The 17,910-nt window shown below is 40.4% G+C and overlaps 3 protein-coding genes across 3 annotated transcripts; 2 read left to right on the forward strand and 1 right to left on the reverse strand.

Moving 5' to 3' along the window:
* Positions 1-222: 222 nt before the first annotated feature.
* Positions 223-5,477, forward strand: LOC107048737 (cleavage and polyadenylation specificity factor 73). The gene is made up of 3 exons (XM_015272087.1): positions 223-420; positions 1,639-2,182; positions 3,805-5,477. Exons 2-3 carry the CDS (start codon positions 1,648-1,650, stop codon positions 5,331-5,333), a joined length of 2,064 nt encoding a protein of 687 aa, XP_015127573.1. The 5' UTR covers positions 223-420; positions 1,639-1,647; the 3' UTR covers positions 5,334-5,477.
* A 1,090-nt stretch (positions 5,478-6,567) lies between these two features.
* Positions 6,568-11,740, forward strand: LOC107048739 (putative sodium-coupled neutral amino acid transporter 7). The gene is made up of 5 exons (XM_015272089.1): positions 6,568-6,826; positions 6,932-7,020; positions 7,664-8,024; positions 8,736-8,982; positions 10,952-11,740. Exons 2-5 carry the CDS (start codon positions 6,933-6,935, stop codon positions 11,603-11,605), a joined length of 1,350 nt encoding a protein of 449 aa, XP_015127575.1. The 5' UTR covers positions 6,568-6,826; position 6,932; the 3' UTR covers positions 11,606-11,740.
* Positions 11,649-17,530, reverse strand: LOC107048738 (E3 ubiquitin-protein ligase RNF123). The gene is made up of 3 exons (XM_015272088.1): positions 17,333-17,530; positions 17,117-17,216; positions 11,649-15,378 (listed from the first exon to the last, which is right to left on the reverse strand). Exons 2-3 carry the CDS (start codon positions 17,179-17,181, stop codon positions 11,790-11,792), a joined length of 3,654 nt encoding a protein of 1,217 aa, XP_015127574.1. The 5' UTR covers positions 17,182-17,216; positions 17,333-17,530; the 3' UTR covers positions 11,649-11,789.
* Between the last annotated feature and the right edge of the window lie 380 nt (positions 17,531-17,910).

Here is a 17,910-nt window from a genome sequence, read left to right on the forward strand (position 1 = left end):
TAATTCTGAGCCGTCCATTTTCCTATAGGGACCCCAAATTTGGTTTTAATTGGAGGGGCTAATTGATCGGATCTGCTATTACTGCCGAGTCGCCCAGCCGTCAGATTCGACCGTGGCGCCATCCCTCCGTTGGGGCGATACTATTTTTGGCTTGGGGTCGTCTGAACCCCGAGATCTGAGCCTCTGCTTTAGTCTATCCTCTTTGATTCTGCTGGTGGACAACCAATTGGTGCTTTTGTGTTGGATTTCGAGTAGCACGACGCCGGCTCATTATTTTAACCATTTTTTACCTAAAAAATCCGATAAAAACTATCAGCCTCGTGAGATTTTTTCAAAAAGTTCTGTTTTGTACTGAATTATGGACTCGAAAGTGTGAGAGGATTATTATTCATGGTTGTGGACACGCTGGAGTCTTGAAATGTAAGAATCTAACCTAAAGAATGTATTTTCCATGAAAACATTGTGGTTCGATGAATAATAAAATGATAGATAAAATATTATATTGGAAAAATTCGGCAGAATTGACATTTTTTCAGAACAAATGGAAATCTCCTTTTTTTCATTTTTATAGTAATCAAGAATGGGATTATTTGCAATCGGATAGATGACTTATGAAAGGATTTAGCTCTACGTACCAAACAATTTCGTAGAAAAACGTAGAGCATTCGCTAGAAAATTTTATTGGATTTCTGTTGAACTTTCCGCGAGTTTTTTTCAATGGAAATGTTTAATGGAAAATATTCGCAGAAAAAATCGATAGAATTGAATTTTTTCATACAACCAACTATTGGATATTTTCTATACAAATTCCTCTGCTCTAATTTTCCAAATTTTTGATTGACTTTCCAACTGAAAGGAGAAAAAAAATTGTGTGCAGATAAGCTGCGGAAATTTTCAATAGTAATGCTCAATGAGAAATATTCTAAAAAAAAATCAATAGAAAAATCAATTCAATTTTTTAAAAATAATTTTTTTATGTATAACTAACTCTATTGGATATTTTCTATAGAAATTCTATAAAGAAATTTTACAAGTTTGTTTGATTTTTCAAATGAAAGTTGAGAAATTGAGTCAAGACGACTTCAAAAATTCATGTCAACGAATTCGTATAGAAAAAATTCTATAGAAAATGGCATTCTACTATTCTACTGACTTTTTTATAAAACAATTTCTTATTGATTTATAATTATATATATTTATAATTATTAGACATTTTCCATTAAAGAGAAATAAAAATAGCTATCGAATTCGCTACATTTTTCTATGAAAAGTGAAGAAAAATTGAGTGAAAAAAAAATCAGAAATTCATATCGAGGAATTCCTATAACAAAATGTTGTATAGAAACATATGATCTCCATATGACCTCCATGATCCTTATTCTGACCCTCATGACCCTTATTCTAACCCTCACGAACCTTATTTTGACCCTTAATCCCTAAACCCTTGTGACTCAATTTTGGAGTCTTAATTTCGAGTACCAAATTTTTATCACCAGAAGTCGATAGAAATTTTTATAATATGGACAGATGAGAAATATGTATGAAATTTCAACTGTAATTGTTCAGAAACACTTGAACAAAAAAAAAAATTTCCCGTTTTGCTTCACCTCACTAATAGTCCCTGACTTGTAATTCCAGTTAAAAATCATGGGAAGCAAAAGAAAGCCAGTGGACACCCAGGTACCCGCCGAGGAGAGTGACCTCCTCTCGATAAAGCCCCTGGGTGCAGGTCAGGAAGTGGGTAGATCCTGCATTATGCTGGAGTTCAAAGGAAAGAAAATAATGCTGGACTGCGGTATCCACCCAGGTCTCTCTGGAATGGATGCCCTTCCTTTTGTCGATCTCGTCGAGGCGGACGAGATCGATCTCCTCCTCATCTCCCATTTTCACCTGGACCACTGTGGAGCCCTCCCCTGGTTCCTCCAGAAGACGAGTTTCAAAGGGAGATGCTTCATGACTCACGCTACCAAAGCCATCTACCGCTGGCTCCTCTCTGACTACATCAAGGTCTCCAACATCGCGACAGAACAGATGCTGTACACTGAGTCTGACCTTGAGGCCAGCATGGACAAGATAGAGACGATAAATTTTCACGAGGAGAAGGACGTTTTTGGAATTAAATTCTGGGCGTACAATGCTGGACACGTACTGGGGGCTGCCATGTTTATGATTGAAATTGCAGGTGAATTAGTGGGAGATTTATGACCTTAAGTTTAGAAATTTTTGGAGAAATAATGGGGGAGAGACTGAGGGTCAAATGTAGTTAGGAGTCAAATGGAAGAGATAGACTATGGGTTAAAGATATTCAAGGGTCAAATGGAAGAAACTGCGGGTCAAGTGGGAGAGATAAGCGATGAGGTGAACCTTCTCGAGGGTCAAATGGGAGATGTAGACTGGGTTAAAGATATTCAAGGGTCAAATGGAAGAGACTGTGGGTTAAACATTCTCAAGGGTCAAATGGAAGTGACTGTGGGTCAAACATTCTCAAGGGTCAAATGGGAGAGACTGAGGGCCAAACATGGTTAAGGGTCAAATAGAAGAGACAGGCTGGGGGTTAAATATTCTCAAGGGTAAAATGGCAGAGACTGTGAGTCAAACATTGGAAAGGGTTAAATGGGAGAGATGGACTGTGGGTTAAACTTTCTCAACGGTCAAATGGAAGAGATTGACTATAGGTAAAACTCAAGGGTCCAATTGAAGAGATAGGTCAAACTTTTTCAAGAGTCAAACAGAAGAGTCATGAGAGCCAAAGGTTCTTAAGGGTTACAAGCAAGAAACATTGTAGGTCAAACGTTCTCGAGGGTCAAATGGGAGAGATAGGCTGTGGGTCAAGTATTCTCGAGGGTTAAATGAGAAATAAACTGTGGGTCACATTCTCAAAGGTCAAATGGGAGATATACGTTGTGGGATAAACCTTCTCAAGGGTCAAGTAGAAGAGACAGATGAGGGTCAAACGTTCTCGAAAGTCAAATGCAAGGGACACGTTATGGATTAAACATTCTAAGGGTCAAACAGAAGAGACAGGCTGGGGGTTAAATATTCTCAAGGGTAAAATGGCAGAGACCGTGAGTCAAACATTGGAAAGGGTTAAATGGGAGAGATGGACTGTGGGTTAAACTTTCTCAACGGTCAAATGGAAGAGATTGACTATAGGTAAAACTCAAGGGTCCAATTGAAGAGATAGGTCAAACTTTTTCAAGAGTCAAACAGAAGAGTCATGAGAGCCAAAGGTTCTTAAGGGTTACAAGCAAGAAACATTGTAGGTCAAACGTTCTCGAGGGTCAAATGGGAGAGATAGGCTGTGGGTCAAGTATTCTCGAGGGTTAAATGAGAAATAAACTGTGGGTCACATTCTCAAAGGTCAAATGGGAGATATACGTTGTGGGATAAACCTTCTCAAGGGTCAAGTAGAAGAGACAGATGAGGGTCAAACGTTCTCGAAAGTCAAATGCAAGGGACACGTTATGGATTAAACATTCTAAGGGTCAAACAGAAAAGACAGATGAGGGTCAAACGTCTCTCCCGTTCAACCCTCAACCTGTCTCTTCCGTTTAGCCCTTAAGACAGTTTGACCTTTCACAAATTTCATTAATTCATCTCTGCCGTTTCACTTTATTTTATGCTCCCCTAAATCCACTATCACAGATCTTAGACAGCCACCGCTATCATGAAGTCTTCCCACAAGATCCCCCGAAATGCTCTACTTTCCGAGAAAATAAAACACCAAAATACCTGCAAAACTGATAGATCTTCCACCAATAAAAATCCACTCTCTGATCTCACAAAAATCTCTCCAATCCCCAGGTGTCAAGATCCTCTACACCGGAGACTTCAGCCGCCAAGAGGACCGCCATCTGATGGCCGCCGAGATTCCCAACGTCCACCCAGACGTCTTGATAACCGAATCCACCTACGGTACACACATCCACGAGAAGCGAGAAGACCGCGAGCGAAGGTTCACGAACCTAGTCCACGAGATAGTGAACCGTGGTGGCAGGTGCCTCATCCCAGTGTTCGCTCTGGGTCGAGCCCAGGAGCTCCTCCTGATCCTGGACGAGTACTGGAGCCAGCACCCAGAGCTTCACGAGATTCCCATCTATTACGCCTCCTCCCTAGCCAAAAAATGCATGGCTGTCTACCAGACGTACGTCAACGCCATGAACGATAAGATCAGAAGGCAGATAGCAATCAACAATCCTTTTGTCTTCAAACACATCTCAAACTTGAAGGGAATCGATCACTTCGACGACATTGGGCCCTGCGTGGTGATGGCATCGCCAGGAATGATGCAGAGTGGACTGTCTCGTGAGCTATTCGAGTCCTGGTGCACAGACGCCAAGAATGGAGTTATCATCGCTGGATACTGCGTCGAGGGTACCCTAGCCAAGACAATTCTCTCCGAACCCGAGGAAATAGCGACAATGAGCGGACAGAAACTCCCTCTGAAGATGTCTGTCGACTACATATCCTTCTCAGCGCACACTGACTATCAGCAGACATCAGAGTTCATCAGGATTCTGAAGCCACCTCATGTCGTTCTTGTTCATGGTGAACAGAACGAGATGGGAAGGCTGAAGGCTGCACTGCAGAGGGAGTATCAGGACGATCCTAGTACGACTATGGAGATCCACAATCCTAGGAATACAGTTGCTGTGGAGTTGTATTTCAGGGGAGAGAAGACTGCCAAAGTCATGGGAACGCTTGCCATGGAGACTTCTAAACCTGGGGAGATTCTCTCTGGTGTTCTTGTCAAGAGGAACTTCAATCACCATCAATTGGCGCCCTCTGATCTGTCAAAGTACACGGACATGACGACTAGTCACGTTGTGCAGAGGCAGAGCATGCATTTCAGCGCTTCACTGCCGGTTTTGAAGCACCTCCTGGGACAGATTGCTGGGAATTTGGAGTACGTGGATGACAAGAAGATGAGGCTTTTTAATAATGTTGATGTTACGATTGATGGGAAGATTGTGACGATGGAGTGGATTGCTACTCCGGTGAATGACATGTATGCGGATTCTGTTTTTACGGCTCTGCTACAGGCAGAGTTGATGGAGAACCCTCCGAAGACACTGCCACCACCCACGAAAATGGACAGGATGCATTTCAAGACTTGTTTGATTGAGATGCTTCAGGAGATGTTCGGGGAGGACTCGGTTCCCAAGATCTTCAAGGGAGAGCAGCTTTATGTCACTGTTGATGGGAAGAAGGCGCATATCGATCTGCTGGGGCTCGATGTGACCTGTCAGGAGGATGAGGTCTTTCAGCAGATCGTGCAGACTGCGGTTTCCAAACTGCATCAGTCACTTGCGTCCCCTTGCGAGACTATTTGAGGGAGCAGAGGAGATGATGCTGAAGATGATGATGGAGGTGTTGAGGAAGAGCTGGAGATTTTTATAAATGTCGGATAAGATTGATTCATTGTAGTTTTAAGGTGTACAATTATGTGGATTATTAAAATGATGAGTTTGGGATGATTTGTTGATTTTTAAAATCAAATTGAGCAGGGCAGTCTTATGAATTCATTGATCAATCTGTTTTGGGAATTTTATTTTTAGTCTTGGAAATGACAAGACGAGTGGGGATACTGACCACTGTACTACCGGAGAATAATTTACTGATGATTTTATTTCATCAGAATGACCACTAGTATAAAATACCTCACTAGGTCAACATCCATTTTTATCAGCAATCTCAAGAGAACCGAGGAGACATCGTGGTTCACCTGTAAATCTGTGACTAGGGATATAACTGAGGATTTTTGAAATAATGAAGGAATTGTTAACGAAGAGAACTATTAAGGAGAGATCTTCAGTTTTTATGTAAAAAATGATAAAAAACTGAGTTTTCATTTTTTTCATTGATGGAATCTTCAAGGGCCCTCATGACGTAATTCTCCATAGAGTGATTCAAGATTTAGTTCACACATACAGAATATGTATATAAATATAACTAAATGAGGTTCTTTAAAAATCTTAATTTTTCGGGTTTTTATAGTTTTTTTTCGAAATTGCTACAGGTGATGAGGATGGAAAAATTCTGCATAAATGATTCGAAAAATCTGAAAAAATTACTATTGCAATTATTTATGCTGTAGCTGAATATTACGATTTTTTTATTTTTTTCACCTCAACCAATTTTGAGAAAAAAATTCCAAAAAGTAAAAAAATATGAATTTTCCAAAATTTTCATGTTGGGTAAATATTACATATGTGTGGAGCAAAATTTAAATCAATCGGGTGAGAATTTCGTCACGAGGATACTCTTCTTGATTTTATTCCTCTTAAGCCTTTTTCTTATCAATAAAAAAATCAAAACCCAGTTGTTTCTCATTTTTTTCCGATAAAAATCAAGTAGTAAATTCATCAGCACGAAAAAATTGAATTAACATAAATTTAAATTAAGATATTCAGAAAAAAAAATTCTTTACCCCTTCGATCTGTGAAAAAATTTCGAAAATTCATTCAATAAAAAAAATCTCTGAAAAAATTTCCAATTTTGTTTTCAACCCCTGGATTCATTATTTACAATTTTAGTTGCTACTCTGCATTAAAGAGGTCGTCCCACCGTACTTTTCAAACTTGAGAAAAAAAAAGAATATTATCTCCTTTCTAAATAAGACACTTGTAGGTCATCGTGAGCAGCTGTTTCCCTCGAAAATGTGTAAAAGTAACTAGAATCGACGGAAAAATAATTTCCCCAAGGGTATCAACCTATCGACCTCGCTAAATACCATTTTCTCTTGAAATTAAACACAATGAACGTGATACTGAATATGACCTCTGGTCTCTCGATACTGAATATCATTGCACATTGTTACTGATAGGTTTGTACTCATTTCAATGTGAAACGTTCCAATAATTAGGACAATTTGTTGCTCGATATTTTGGATAATTTATCAACGTCAATCGAGTTTTTTTAATTATTGAAGTATGAGTTTTCTGAGTGGAGAACCTCTGATTGATAATACCACCGAGTTGACAGGGGAAAATCCACCTCAGAGGGCTTCCAACAATGGAGGTAATTGGTGAATCAATAATTGTGATAAACAATAGGTTTAGGCATAATTAAATTTTCTTAATTACTGTTTTTTTGCCTCATTGTTTTTTTCTCTTGTTATTTTTTTTATTATCTCAATAAAGAAGAGATTTAGAAGAAAGTTTTATGGGAATTTTTTGTATGAAATTTCCTCAGTTGTAGAAAATGTAATTGATATTTCCTCCTAGAACCAATAAGTATCGAGATATTGACTGATTTATTAGGTAAAATCTGTCGAAAATCATCAATTCTCGTCAACTTCATGATTTTTCTTATTTCATTCATTTTTAAATATCTTGATGACAAGTTATTTTAGAAAAAAATTTCATAAGAAATTTTTGTAGAGAATTTCTTCAGCTACAAAAAATGTTATTATCATTTTCCCCTAGAACCAATAAGTATGAAGGTATTGATTGATTTAGTAATTAAAATTTATCAAAAATTATCAATCCCTTTCAACTTGTTGATTTTTTCATTTCATTCATTTTTAAATATCTCGATAACAAGCTATTTTAGAAAAAAATTTCATAAGAAATTTTTGTAGAGAATTTCCTCAGCTACAAAAAATGTCCTCAACACTTTCCCCTAAAACTTCTCCCTACCAATCTATTCTTCATCTCCTCAGGAACCGGAATCATGGGAACAATTTTTCTGATTGTAAACGCGACCCTCGGTGCAGGTTTACTAAATTTCCCCCTGGCATTTGACAAATCCGGGGGGATAGTATCAGCTGTCATCATCCAAGCAATCCTCCTGATCTTCATAACAGCAGCTTTGATAATCCTGGCAGAATGCAGCGACATGACCAAAACATCTTCAATGCAGGACACCTTGGCTGGACTGTGTGGACCGAAGGCTCTCGTCATCTGTGGCGTATGTGTCACGATCTACGCGTTCGGATGTTGCTTGACATTCGTCATCATCATTGGAGATCAGTTCGACCGAGTTCTAGCTACTTTTTATGGAATGGACTACTGCCATCACTGGTAATGACTTGTTAAATTTAATTCAACTTTTGATTGAATTTTATAAATCAGATTTGAGTTTCCAATTTTTTGTGTTAGCGTAACTAAATATAGTCTAAATAGTCCGAACATGCGATTTTTTGTTCAATCGAATTTCATGATTTTCTTTCCAAAAATCGATTTTTCAACGATCACTCAAAAAATTGTCATCAGAATGGAATTAGTCATGAATCAAAAAATTGATAACAATACCCTCTCCATTTTATCAGAATATGATGGGGGTCGCACATCTGGTTGTTGAGTTACAGCACATTGTTTATGCGATTTGAAAGAGAAAATTAGTTTTTTCATGATTACTGAAAGAATCATCAGTAATAGCAATTAAATCAGGGGCTTGAAAAGTATATTTCAATGGCTTCTTAATCAAGTTGAAAAATTGTGAGAACAGCATCATTGCTTATCAAGTTACACAATACCGTCATGAGTTTTTTTATATAAAAATCTCTATCTCTATTAAACTCAGGTACCAGTCTATGACGTGAAAAAATAGAAGAAGAGAATAGTGAAATAAGAATTAAAAAAAGAGAATCCATTCGAAAGCAAATTGCTAATTTATTAGCAACAATAGCTATACTCAAAAGATTGCATTTAAAAAATGTAATTATCCACTTGTTTATTGATGTCGTTGGAATTGGAAGACTTCTATGACGATTTTACGTTTGATTTCCCAAGGTTTTTATCGAGGAACTTCGTCACAACAATCAGCTGCATAATTTTCATTCTCCCTTTGAGTTTCTTCAAACGTCTGGACGTCCTCAGCTACGCAAGCACTTTGGGATGTCTCACGATTATTTATGTAGCCTGGGTAGTGATTTACGAGAGCATGAGGACTGAGGACTACCCGAAACCCACTCAAGTCTGGCCGAAAAATGCAACCCAAGCACTTCAGATCATCCCCATCATCTGTTTTGCTTATCAGGTGAAATTACTCATTTCAGTGCCAGTAAATATCGGATTATCTCCACAACGAGTGGTGCTGGCAGAAAATGTTATGGGACTTTTTTGTTCAAAATCTAATTCTCCACAAAAAATTTGTTCTGATATTTTTCCCTAAAATGACTAATTCTCGAGATAAATTCATGCTTTCAAAGAAAAAGAAGAAAAAAAAACTGATTTGAAAGAAGAAATCAAAACTTGTTGAATCCTCAATGTTTTCTAAACGAATGGAAAAATTTAGATGAATCTGATTTCATCTCAAGCTTCGAAAAATGATTTTCAAAATGAAATTTTTTTTTCAAAATTCACCTAGTCATTTTCAAAATATTCCCAATTGCCCCCTCGATAAATTTTCCAGTCTCATGACTGAATTCAGACATTCTAATATTAAATCCTTTCCATAACGAGCGGTTCTATCAGAAAGTATTACAAGACTTTTTTGTTCGAAATTTAATTTTCTGCAAAAAATTTCTTCTGACATTTTTCTCTAAAATATCTAATTCTCGCGATAAATTCACGTTTTCAAAGAAAAANTGCTAATTTATTAGCAACAATAGCTATACTCAAAAGATTGCATTTAAAAAATGTAATTATCCACTTGTTTATTGATGTCGTTGGAATTGGAAGACTTCTATGACGATTTTACGTTTGATTTCCCAAGGTTTTTATCGAGGAACTTCGTCACAACAATCAGCTGCATAATTTTCATTCTCCCTTTGAGTTTCTTCAAACGTCTGGACGTCCTCAGCTACGCAAGCACTTTGGGATGTCTCACGATTATTTATGTAGCCTGGGTAGTGATTTACGAGAGCATGAGGACTGAGGACTACCCGAAACCCACTCAAGTCTGGCCGAAAAATGCAACCCAAGCACTTCAGATCATCCCCATCATCTGTTTTGCTTATCAGGTGAAATTACTCATTTCAGTGCCAGTAAATATCGGATTATCTCCACAACGAGTGGTGCTGGCAGAAAATGTTATGGGACTTTTTTGTTCAAAATCTAATTCTCCACAAAAAATTTGTTCTGATATTTTTCCCTAAAATGACTAATTCTCGAGATAAATTCATGCTTTCAAAGAAAAAGAAGAAAAAAAAACTGATTTGAAAGAAGAAATCAAAACTTGTTGAATCCTCAATGTTTTCTAAACGAATGGAAAAATTTAGATGAATCTGATTTCATCTCAAGCTTCGAAAAATGATTTTCAAAATGAAATTTTTTTTTCAAAATTCACCTAGTCATTTTCAAAATATTCCCAATTGCCCCCTCGATAAATTTTCCAGTCTCATGACTGAATTCAGACATTCTAATATTAAATCCTTTCCATAACGAGCGGTTCTATCAGAAAGTATTACAAGACTTTTTTGTTCGAAATTTAATTTTCTGCAAAAAATTTCTTCTGACATTTTTCTCTAAAATATCTAATTCTCGCGATAAATTCACGTTTTCAAAGAAAAAGAAGAAAAAAAAACTGATTTGAAAGAAGAAAACAAAACTTTTCGAATTCTCAATATCTTCTAGACGAGTGGAAGAATTTATATAAATCTGATTTCATGTCAAGTTTCGAAAAATTATTTTCAAAATGAAATTTCTTTTATTCAAACTTCACTAAGTCATTTCCAAAATATTCCCAATTGACACTTGGATGAATTGTCCAGTCTCATGACTGAATTCATACATTCTAATATTAAATCCTCTCCATAACGAGCGGTTCTATCAGAAAATATTACAAGACTTTTATCTTCGAAATTTAATTTTCTGCAAAAAATTTTTTCTGAAATTTTTCCCTAAAATGCCTAATTCTCGTGAAAAATTCAAGTTTTCAAAGAAAAAAAAAGATTTTCTAAACGAATGGGATAATTTGCGTGAATCTGATTTCACTTGAAACCTCAAAAAATCCTCTTCACCCCAAAAATTATAAAATATTCTTGACCCCTCCATGAATTTTCCAGAGTCACATGACCGCCATTCCAACATACGCCTGCATGAAGGACAGAAACCTCAGCAAGTTCACAATAAGTTCGATCATAAGTATGTGCATCTGCTTCGTGGCTTACACAGTAGTCGGCATCTTCGGATACCAGACATTTGGATCAGGGAAAGTACCCAGTGACATTCTCCAAGGGTACACAGACAAGAGCCCGACCCTGGCAGTGGCGATAGTCGCCCTGGCAGTCAAGAACTTCACGACGTACCCAATAGTCCTCTTCTGCGGGAGGAACTCCCTCCTGGGGCTGTGCCCCACCGAGATCGAGACAAATCCCACAGTTCGAGTGGTCGTGACCCTCTTGTGGTTCGTCGCATCACTGGTGATAGCCATTTTCATCCCAGACATATCTCCAGTGATCAATTTCCTGGGGACCCTCTCAGCGGCGTTCATCTTCATCTGCCCTGGCATCTGCCTCATGCAGAGTGTCTTGAGGAGAGACCCCTCGTTGTACCTGAATAAAAATCGTTTCTCCATGCTCATGGCTATCGTAACGACAGCCCTAGGAGGCTTCGTAGCAGGATTTGTATTCGTTCAAGCTCTAGACGACTTCAATAAACCTGAGAAGACACTCATCACTGGGTTGAGCAGGAACCTGGGGGCTAGTCTCTGTGTCTAGGTGCACCCATTTTTATTAATAAATAATGATGACGCCATTCAAATACTCAAAAACAATTTTATTCATCACAAATTTTGCTCAATATCCATAACATCAACAATAAATTTAAACCTTTTACATTTTAATAATCCATAATTCACGTATTCTTACGCCTTTCATTCCTGAACCTTCCTATCCACTGATATCACGAGGAGCTAGATGATGACCTAACGAGACTAGAAGTAAAATCATGAATCAGGGTTTTATTTAAGTCGTAGACTTGAGTTATAGTAGTCTTGCAGAAGAAGCACTCTCGGCTGTTCAACAGATGTCGATCGATGCAGACCCTGCAAGACTTATGATTGCAAGGTTTGAAGGTAGCTCCATTCGGGTAAGCATAGCAAATGATGCAGGTGTCATCGTCATCGCTGACCAGACGATTGTCAGGCAGCAAGACCCTCTTGGAATCCAAATACTTCAGCATCCGCCTCACCCGTTCAACCTCCTCAGGCGTCACATCATTCCTGTAAGAGCCCAACGAGAAAGTCTTGACATTCTTGTCCAATTTCCCATTCTTGGGCACATCCTCGCCAAGCACGAAGTGCAAGGAGCTCATCTGAAAGCTCGGCTCCGTCAGCAAAGCCTTCGTCACCCTAGGAATGTCACTGGACTCCCCAGCCCTCGTCATGTCCTCCTTCAGCAGAGCCAGCAGAATCCCCGTGACAGCAGCCAGAATCGGAAAATGATCTATAGTCTCCAAATCCGGAATGTCCAGCAACACCACATGCTGAAAGCAGCTAGTCTGCAAGCTGACCCTGTTCAATATCTGACAGAGCAGCTGACACAGCCTGGCGAGAAGATTCTCACTGGAACTCTGAGAGTTATCACTGAAGATGGTGGGAGCCACCGTTGCGATCATCTCAATGACCCTCAGCAGAGAAATAGCCAGATCGAAGCAAGTTGCGCAGATTTTGAGCTGTCTGGACTCGATGAACACCCGTTCTGGCCTCGACGAGACATTATGAATCTCCTGTACCATGCTTATGAACTCCGAGAACGCCCAGTTCATCTGATTCAACAGAGAATTAAGAAACTGGGTCGTTGTCTTGGTGTTTTCAAGGAGAATGTCCCTGACATGCATCTGATACATGACCGAAGGACACGGTTTGATCGGCTGCGAGATGGACTCCTGCTGCAGCATCTTCGGCCCAATTTTCCTAGCGAGATGTGGACTCTTCTCGTACCTAAAAGCGAAACCGTGTCCCTGCCAAAACCTCACAAGTACCCAGTTGGATTGGGCCCAGGCGCGATTTTCGTAAGGTCTGAGGACATTCGTCACGAATTTTATCCTAGACTCCTTAGGGATCTCCTCAAGCGCCTTTAGCGTGAGGGAATTGGACGTGAACCCAGCCAGCGTGAGAATCAGCGTGTCTTTAGCAATGGCATGAACGATTCGGGAATCCAAGAAGTGATCGCAGAGAAACTGGGCAATCTCCCGGAGCATTGTCTCGTACCCCTTGATGTTCTCAATAGGAGCTGTAGGATGAAGATGATTCTTAAGACCTACACTGAGATCAGCCAGGGCCTCCAGATAGAAATCCGGTACGAATCTGAACATATTCCCCTCGAGGCTCGCCTTTTTCAGAGTCAGAATGACGACCTTGAGGAGCCAAGCGAGCTGGGACTGTTTCTCGTGAGAATAGACAGCTGCTCTGACCCACGCCATGTGCCTAGCTTGCTCAGAGAGCTTCGTATTGAAGACGCCTATCGTCCTGAGGAGCTCCTGCTGGACGACGTAGGCGTCCGGGTCCTTCGATTTCTTAAGGGTTTCGAGTCTGGCTTTGACGTCAGACATCGCTGAGACGTATTCGCTCATGCTGTCACGTAGATTAGCGACTTTAGCTATTTGCTTCTTGGCAGCAGCATGGTAGAACAATATGACATTCTCGAGGAGTTCCAGCAAGGAGACAGCTGTGTCTGCCGAGCCAGATCGCAGGGGCTTCTCCTCCCGGACGAAGGTGGGGTAACCCAGGATGATGGGCGATCCACCAGACGTTGAAGTGTTGATGTTAAGCATTCTGGTCGTCGTAGGAATGACCACAGACATCTCCCCCATTCTCCCAGGTCCTCCCATGAAGTTGTTCGTCTCCTGGGTCTGCTCCATCGAGAGGATCACCTCGTGGTCCGGCCCCAGATGATGAATCAACTCGTTCTTATAAGTTTTATTCAAGTAAGACAGTACCCCGCCAAGTCTATCGATGTCGGCATAATTTATTGACGAGTCGTAAAAGACCCTGCAGGGGACGAAAACCGGGGAAGTCCCGACTTCTCTCTCCCAGAGGACTCTGAAAGCCACCAGAAGCCGGTGGAAACAACAGACTGTGATCTGCAGAGGGGTTCTGCTGGATATCAAGTTCTCTTGGACGAACCTCCTGAAGTTCTTCAGGAAAATCGTCCTCGAGGATGACGTCGTGGGTGTACCATCGCTGTTATCGAGAAAGGTAATCAGCAGTTCGACCTGGAGGGCCTCGACCTCAGCGATAGCTGACTTGATCCTCTCGCAGGCGTCACTGTAGCTCTGTTTATTGACCTCGACCGAGTGATCCGGGGGGTTTGTCTCCCACCACGTCTTCTGGATTATGTCGACGAGTCCTCCTTCGTCCAGAGGCTTCACGTGGATGAAATTGGCGAAGCGGACTCGATCGAATAAGACGTTTTGCAGGAGATACTGCCTCGTCTTCGTGTGATGACAGAGGTTCGTGAGGAGGCGAAGACTCCTGCATTGGTCAGGGTAATCTAGCCTCAGCGACACGTGTCTGAAGGCGGAGAGGAGGTATACAACACTGCTCTCGAGGCAAGCTTTGATCTCGTGCTTTTCGAGGAATGTCCACAGTAAATCGAGACAGATTGTCAGTTTGTCTGGGTCGTCTTGAGCTAGGCTCTGGACAAAAGGAAGGAAGATAGCTTCGACGATGTAAGGGACTGACAGAAGAGGCCCCAGATGATGGAGGATGGACCTGGCGAGGCACATGAGGTACGTCCTGAGGGTCATGGGGTCACTACCAGAGGTCTGGGATGGGACTGTCTCCCGTCCATCGAGGATCATCTGATCGATCAGACGCTCGAACCAGGAAAAGATCAGGTGGGATCGTTTCAGCTGGGCTACCGGGGACGCCTGGAGGGTCTGGTATCCGCTAATGGGGTATCTGAAGGGTGTGGAGCCAAAATTGGCTGTGAGATTTTCAGTGAAAGCTAGGGAAACCGTCGGAAAATACGCGATTCCACTCCCTGTGGTTATGCCGTCGAAGGCTGTCCCCAGGGGTCTCCCGTTCCTGTGGAAGTCGATCTTGCCGTTGTCCAGGTCAATCGCGCAACCGATTATGTCCCCCGATAGCCAGGGCTCCCCGTATTTGTGGGTGGAGACGTTCCACTTGCGGACGCGGTTACCGTCGTATGAGTAGGAGTTGATGGTGTCACCAACTCCACTCTCTTGACTGAATTTACATTGCGCTGTGCCCCAGCCTATCTGCATGACTCCTTTGGAGCCCAGCTGGAGTTCGTACATCCATTTGCCAGAGTAGAAGCCAGTGTTTGCGCGGAGGGTGCTGAAGTTACTTTGGGAATTGACGCTTAAACGGTCTGGGGTGACTATCACCAGGCCGTGGTGGGTTGACACGTCAAAGCAGACGAGTTTTGGGCCCAGACGGCCGGGACGAGTGTCCTCTTCGGGGTCTTCTGGGGCGACGGTGGAGAGCGCGGATTTTATGAAGTCGGAGGCCGAGGGGAGACTCGATCTGGCGAATTTTTAATGAGAGTTAGGGGTGAGAAGATGGGGAATATTTCGGTCGCGGACAAAACTTCCGCGAGGAAATGGCCGATGACAATTTATCCACTGACAACCGGATCCGCTGAGCACCCGAAGTGCAAAATTTCCAATTTTTTTTTCACATTTTATCTACTTCTGAAGCCTATGCGGCTTCAGTGAAGAAAATGAAAAAACGGAACTCAGAATTTAGAGATCAAATTTAATCCGCAATTTTCAATTCAAGAGAAAATAAATATTTCTTGCCTAAAAAAGCACGAGCGATATCTCGAATCGAAAATGAGAACTCGAACATGACGGATAGCTCGAACGAATGGAGAAAGTACGGCGGTTTTCATGAGTACAATCGTATTGCGTCGCATTTTCATGAAGCCCGCCTAACAAACAAAAGAGAATTGAATAACATTCTGTGAAACATGAATAAACGAATCATAATTGTCCAAATCATTTAGATCAGAGGAAAATAGAATAATTCTACTTTCTTAATATTGCGTTTACTGAGGTTTTCTTCGAACAAAGTTGATTAGAATTAATAGCTAGAACTATGAGATTATCTCACATTTTTGACGTTAAGGATAGGAGAATCTGAATGCAATATAGTGAAAATGATGATCGATTTTTTCACTTTAAACAAATAATATTAATATCCAAATACAAAATTTCTGATATGAATAAAAAGAAGCTGTGACTCAATATTCCAAATGAAGTTTTAATTTTTAATTTGGTGCTGAAAACACGAGATGACAATATTCTAAGCACGGAATTATATTGATGAGATGAACAACAGATTAATTGAATTACCGTGTGAACTGACTGAAAACTGATAACAGTGTGGCCACGCACTTTTACCAGAGTATCAACAAACAAGCAAATGAGCAAATCATTTATTGTAATATGAAAATTTAACAGCTGATAAATTGAGGCGCATGATCTTCGTCGGTCTTATTGCATTTTGCAATGAGAATGATTATAAACAATCAATTGGAAAAAGGAATATCAAATTTGACAGAGAAAAAGGGCATCCACATGCTTTAGTCACATAAAATTACATGATAATTAACAAGGATAACTTATCGACGAATATAATGTGCCCAGAATAAATTGTCAGCAGATCAGATGTCAATAATACAATTGTCGCTGGAAAAATTGTCTTAATTTTTTTTGGGAATTTTGTCGCGGAAATTTTGTACGCGGATCTAATCTCCAGAAGAAGGTGGGGAGGGGGGCAAAATGGAATGATAGCAAAAAAAATAGATGTAGATAAAAATTTCAATAATTTTTTCTTCATCTCTGTCACGAAAAAAATTAGGAATTGACTATCATTTGAGATGGGGGAAAATGAAGGTTGTCAATATCTCAAATATCTCCTGAACTAACGGAACAATTTGGATAAATTTATTCTCATTTTGAAGGGTTTGAAAAGAGCTTGAAAATGAGACCATATTTTTTCAATTTCACTCTGCCAATCCCGAGATATTTGAGATTGAAAATAATCTGTCTTTAGTGAAGCCTTGGAAAAGGGGATTTTAGCCTACAGTTTTTTGTAAATATCTTCGAAACTACGCGAAATAGTGAAATTTTTGTGAAGATCATTTTTGTAGCTGAGAAAATTCCCCACAAAAAAGGTCGTAACGAGGATTCCACTATCTCCATTAGATTCCGAGATATTTACAAAAGCCTCAGCCACTTTGATTATTTCTTCATTTTACCTCGAGGAGGCCTCGCTGAGGACTCCAGCACCGAATATCGATGTTAGCACGTCACTGGCCTGCATCGTGGAGGCTTAAGAAAATTCCGAAGGCATTTTACCTGGAATCCGTGAGCATAAACAACAGTCATCAACATCTTGTCGCACCGGGAGAGAGAATTTATATTCAACTCCAAACGTAATTTTGTTTCTGGTTTTGAGATCGAGAGGTTTTTACCTGTCAGTTGATTGCAGGTTATGGTTGCTAGGAATTTACAATCGCTAGCTTCAGAAAGTACGAAGGGATGTTGTGAAAGTGCGTGGGCAGTCACATTGTCAGACAGGATCAGCTGATTTTATTCTTCCTTTTTGTCTGAACTGTTCGAGGGCTGGAGTCCTCGAGAAAATATGGACCGCGTTGGATTGGTTGGCAGCCAGTTTGTCGACTAATGGCGCCATGGGGTGGGTTCGGAGGATGGGTTGACCGCGGGTTTGAAGGACTATTCAAAGTACTGAGGAATCAACGAGGAATTGAAGAGGAAAACCCTGATAAAACGCCCGGAAGTTGTTGGAAGAGCTTCGGAAATTTTTAAAACGCAACAATTACGAGAATTTTTCTATGACTAGAAGAGATTTCGAAGATCAATTTTATAGGTCTTATGAGACTCCACAAACACTAATTTGACTCCTGCCAATACGATTTCCATGTGTAGGTGCTCTAATTGCCCACTTTATAGTATTACTACATCCAATAGATATTCAATTCAATGATAATAAATATTGATAAACGCGTGTTAGTAATAAAACTTTGTCCTT

This window comes from Diachasma alloeum, unplaced genomic scaffold (genome assembly GCF_001412515.2).
Source record: "Diachasma alloeum isolate Michigan unplaced genomic scaffold, Dall2.0 Dall_scaffold_00196, whole genome shotgun sequence".
NCBI lineage: Eukaryota > Metazoa > Arthropoda > Insecta > Hymenoptera > Braconidae > Diachasma > Diachasma alloeum.

Coding starts and splice junctions, on each gene's coding strand:
- LOC107048737 (XM_015272087.1), top strand. CDS start 1,648: ATGGGAAGCAAAAGAAAGCCAGTGGACACCCAGGTACCCGCCGAGGAG. Junction 2,183..3,804: donor GTTTATGATTGAAATTGCAG/GTGAATTAGTGG, acceptor TCCAATCCCCAG/GTGTCAAGATCCTCTACACC.
- LOC107048739 (XM_015272089.1), top strand. CDS start 6,933: ATGAGTTTTCTGAGTGGAGAACCTCTGATTGATAATACCACCGAGTTG. Junction 7,021..7,663: donor GAGGGCTTCCAACAATGGAG/GTAATTGGTGAA, acceptor TCATCTCCTCAG/GAACCGGAATCATGGGAACA. Junction 8,025..8,735: donor ATGGACTACTGCCATCACTG/GTAATGACTTGT, acceptor TGATTTCCCAAG/GTTTTTATCGAGGAACTTCG.
- LOC107048738 (XM_015272088.1), bottom strand. CDS start 17,181: ATGCAGGCCAGTGACGTGCTAACATCGATATTCGGTGCTGGAGTCCTC. Junction 15,379..17,116: donor CTCAGCGAGGCCTCCTCGAG/GTAAAATGAAGA, acceptor AAAATTCGCCAG/ATCGAGTCTCCCCTCGGCCT.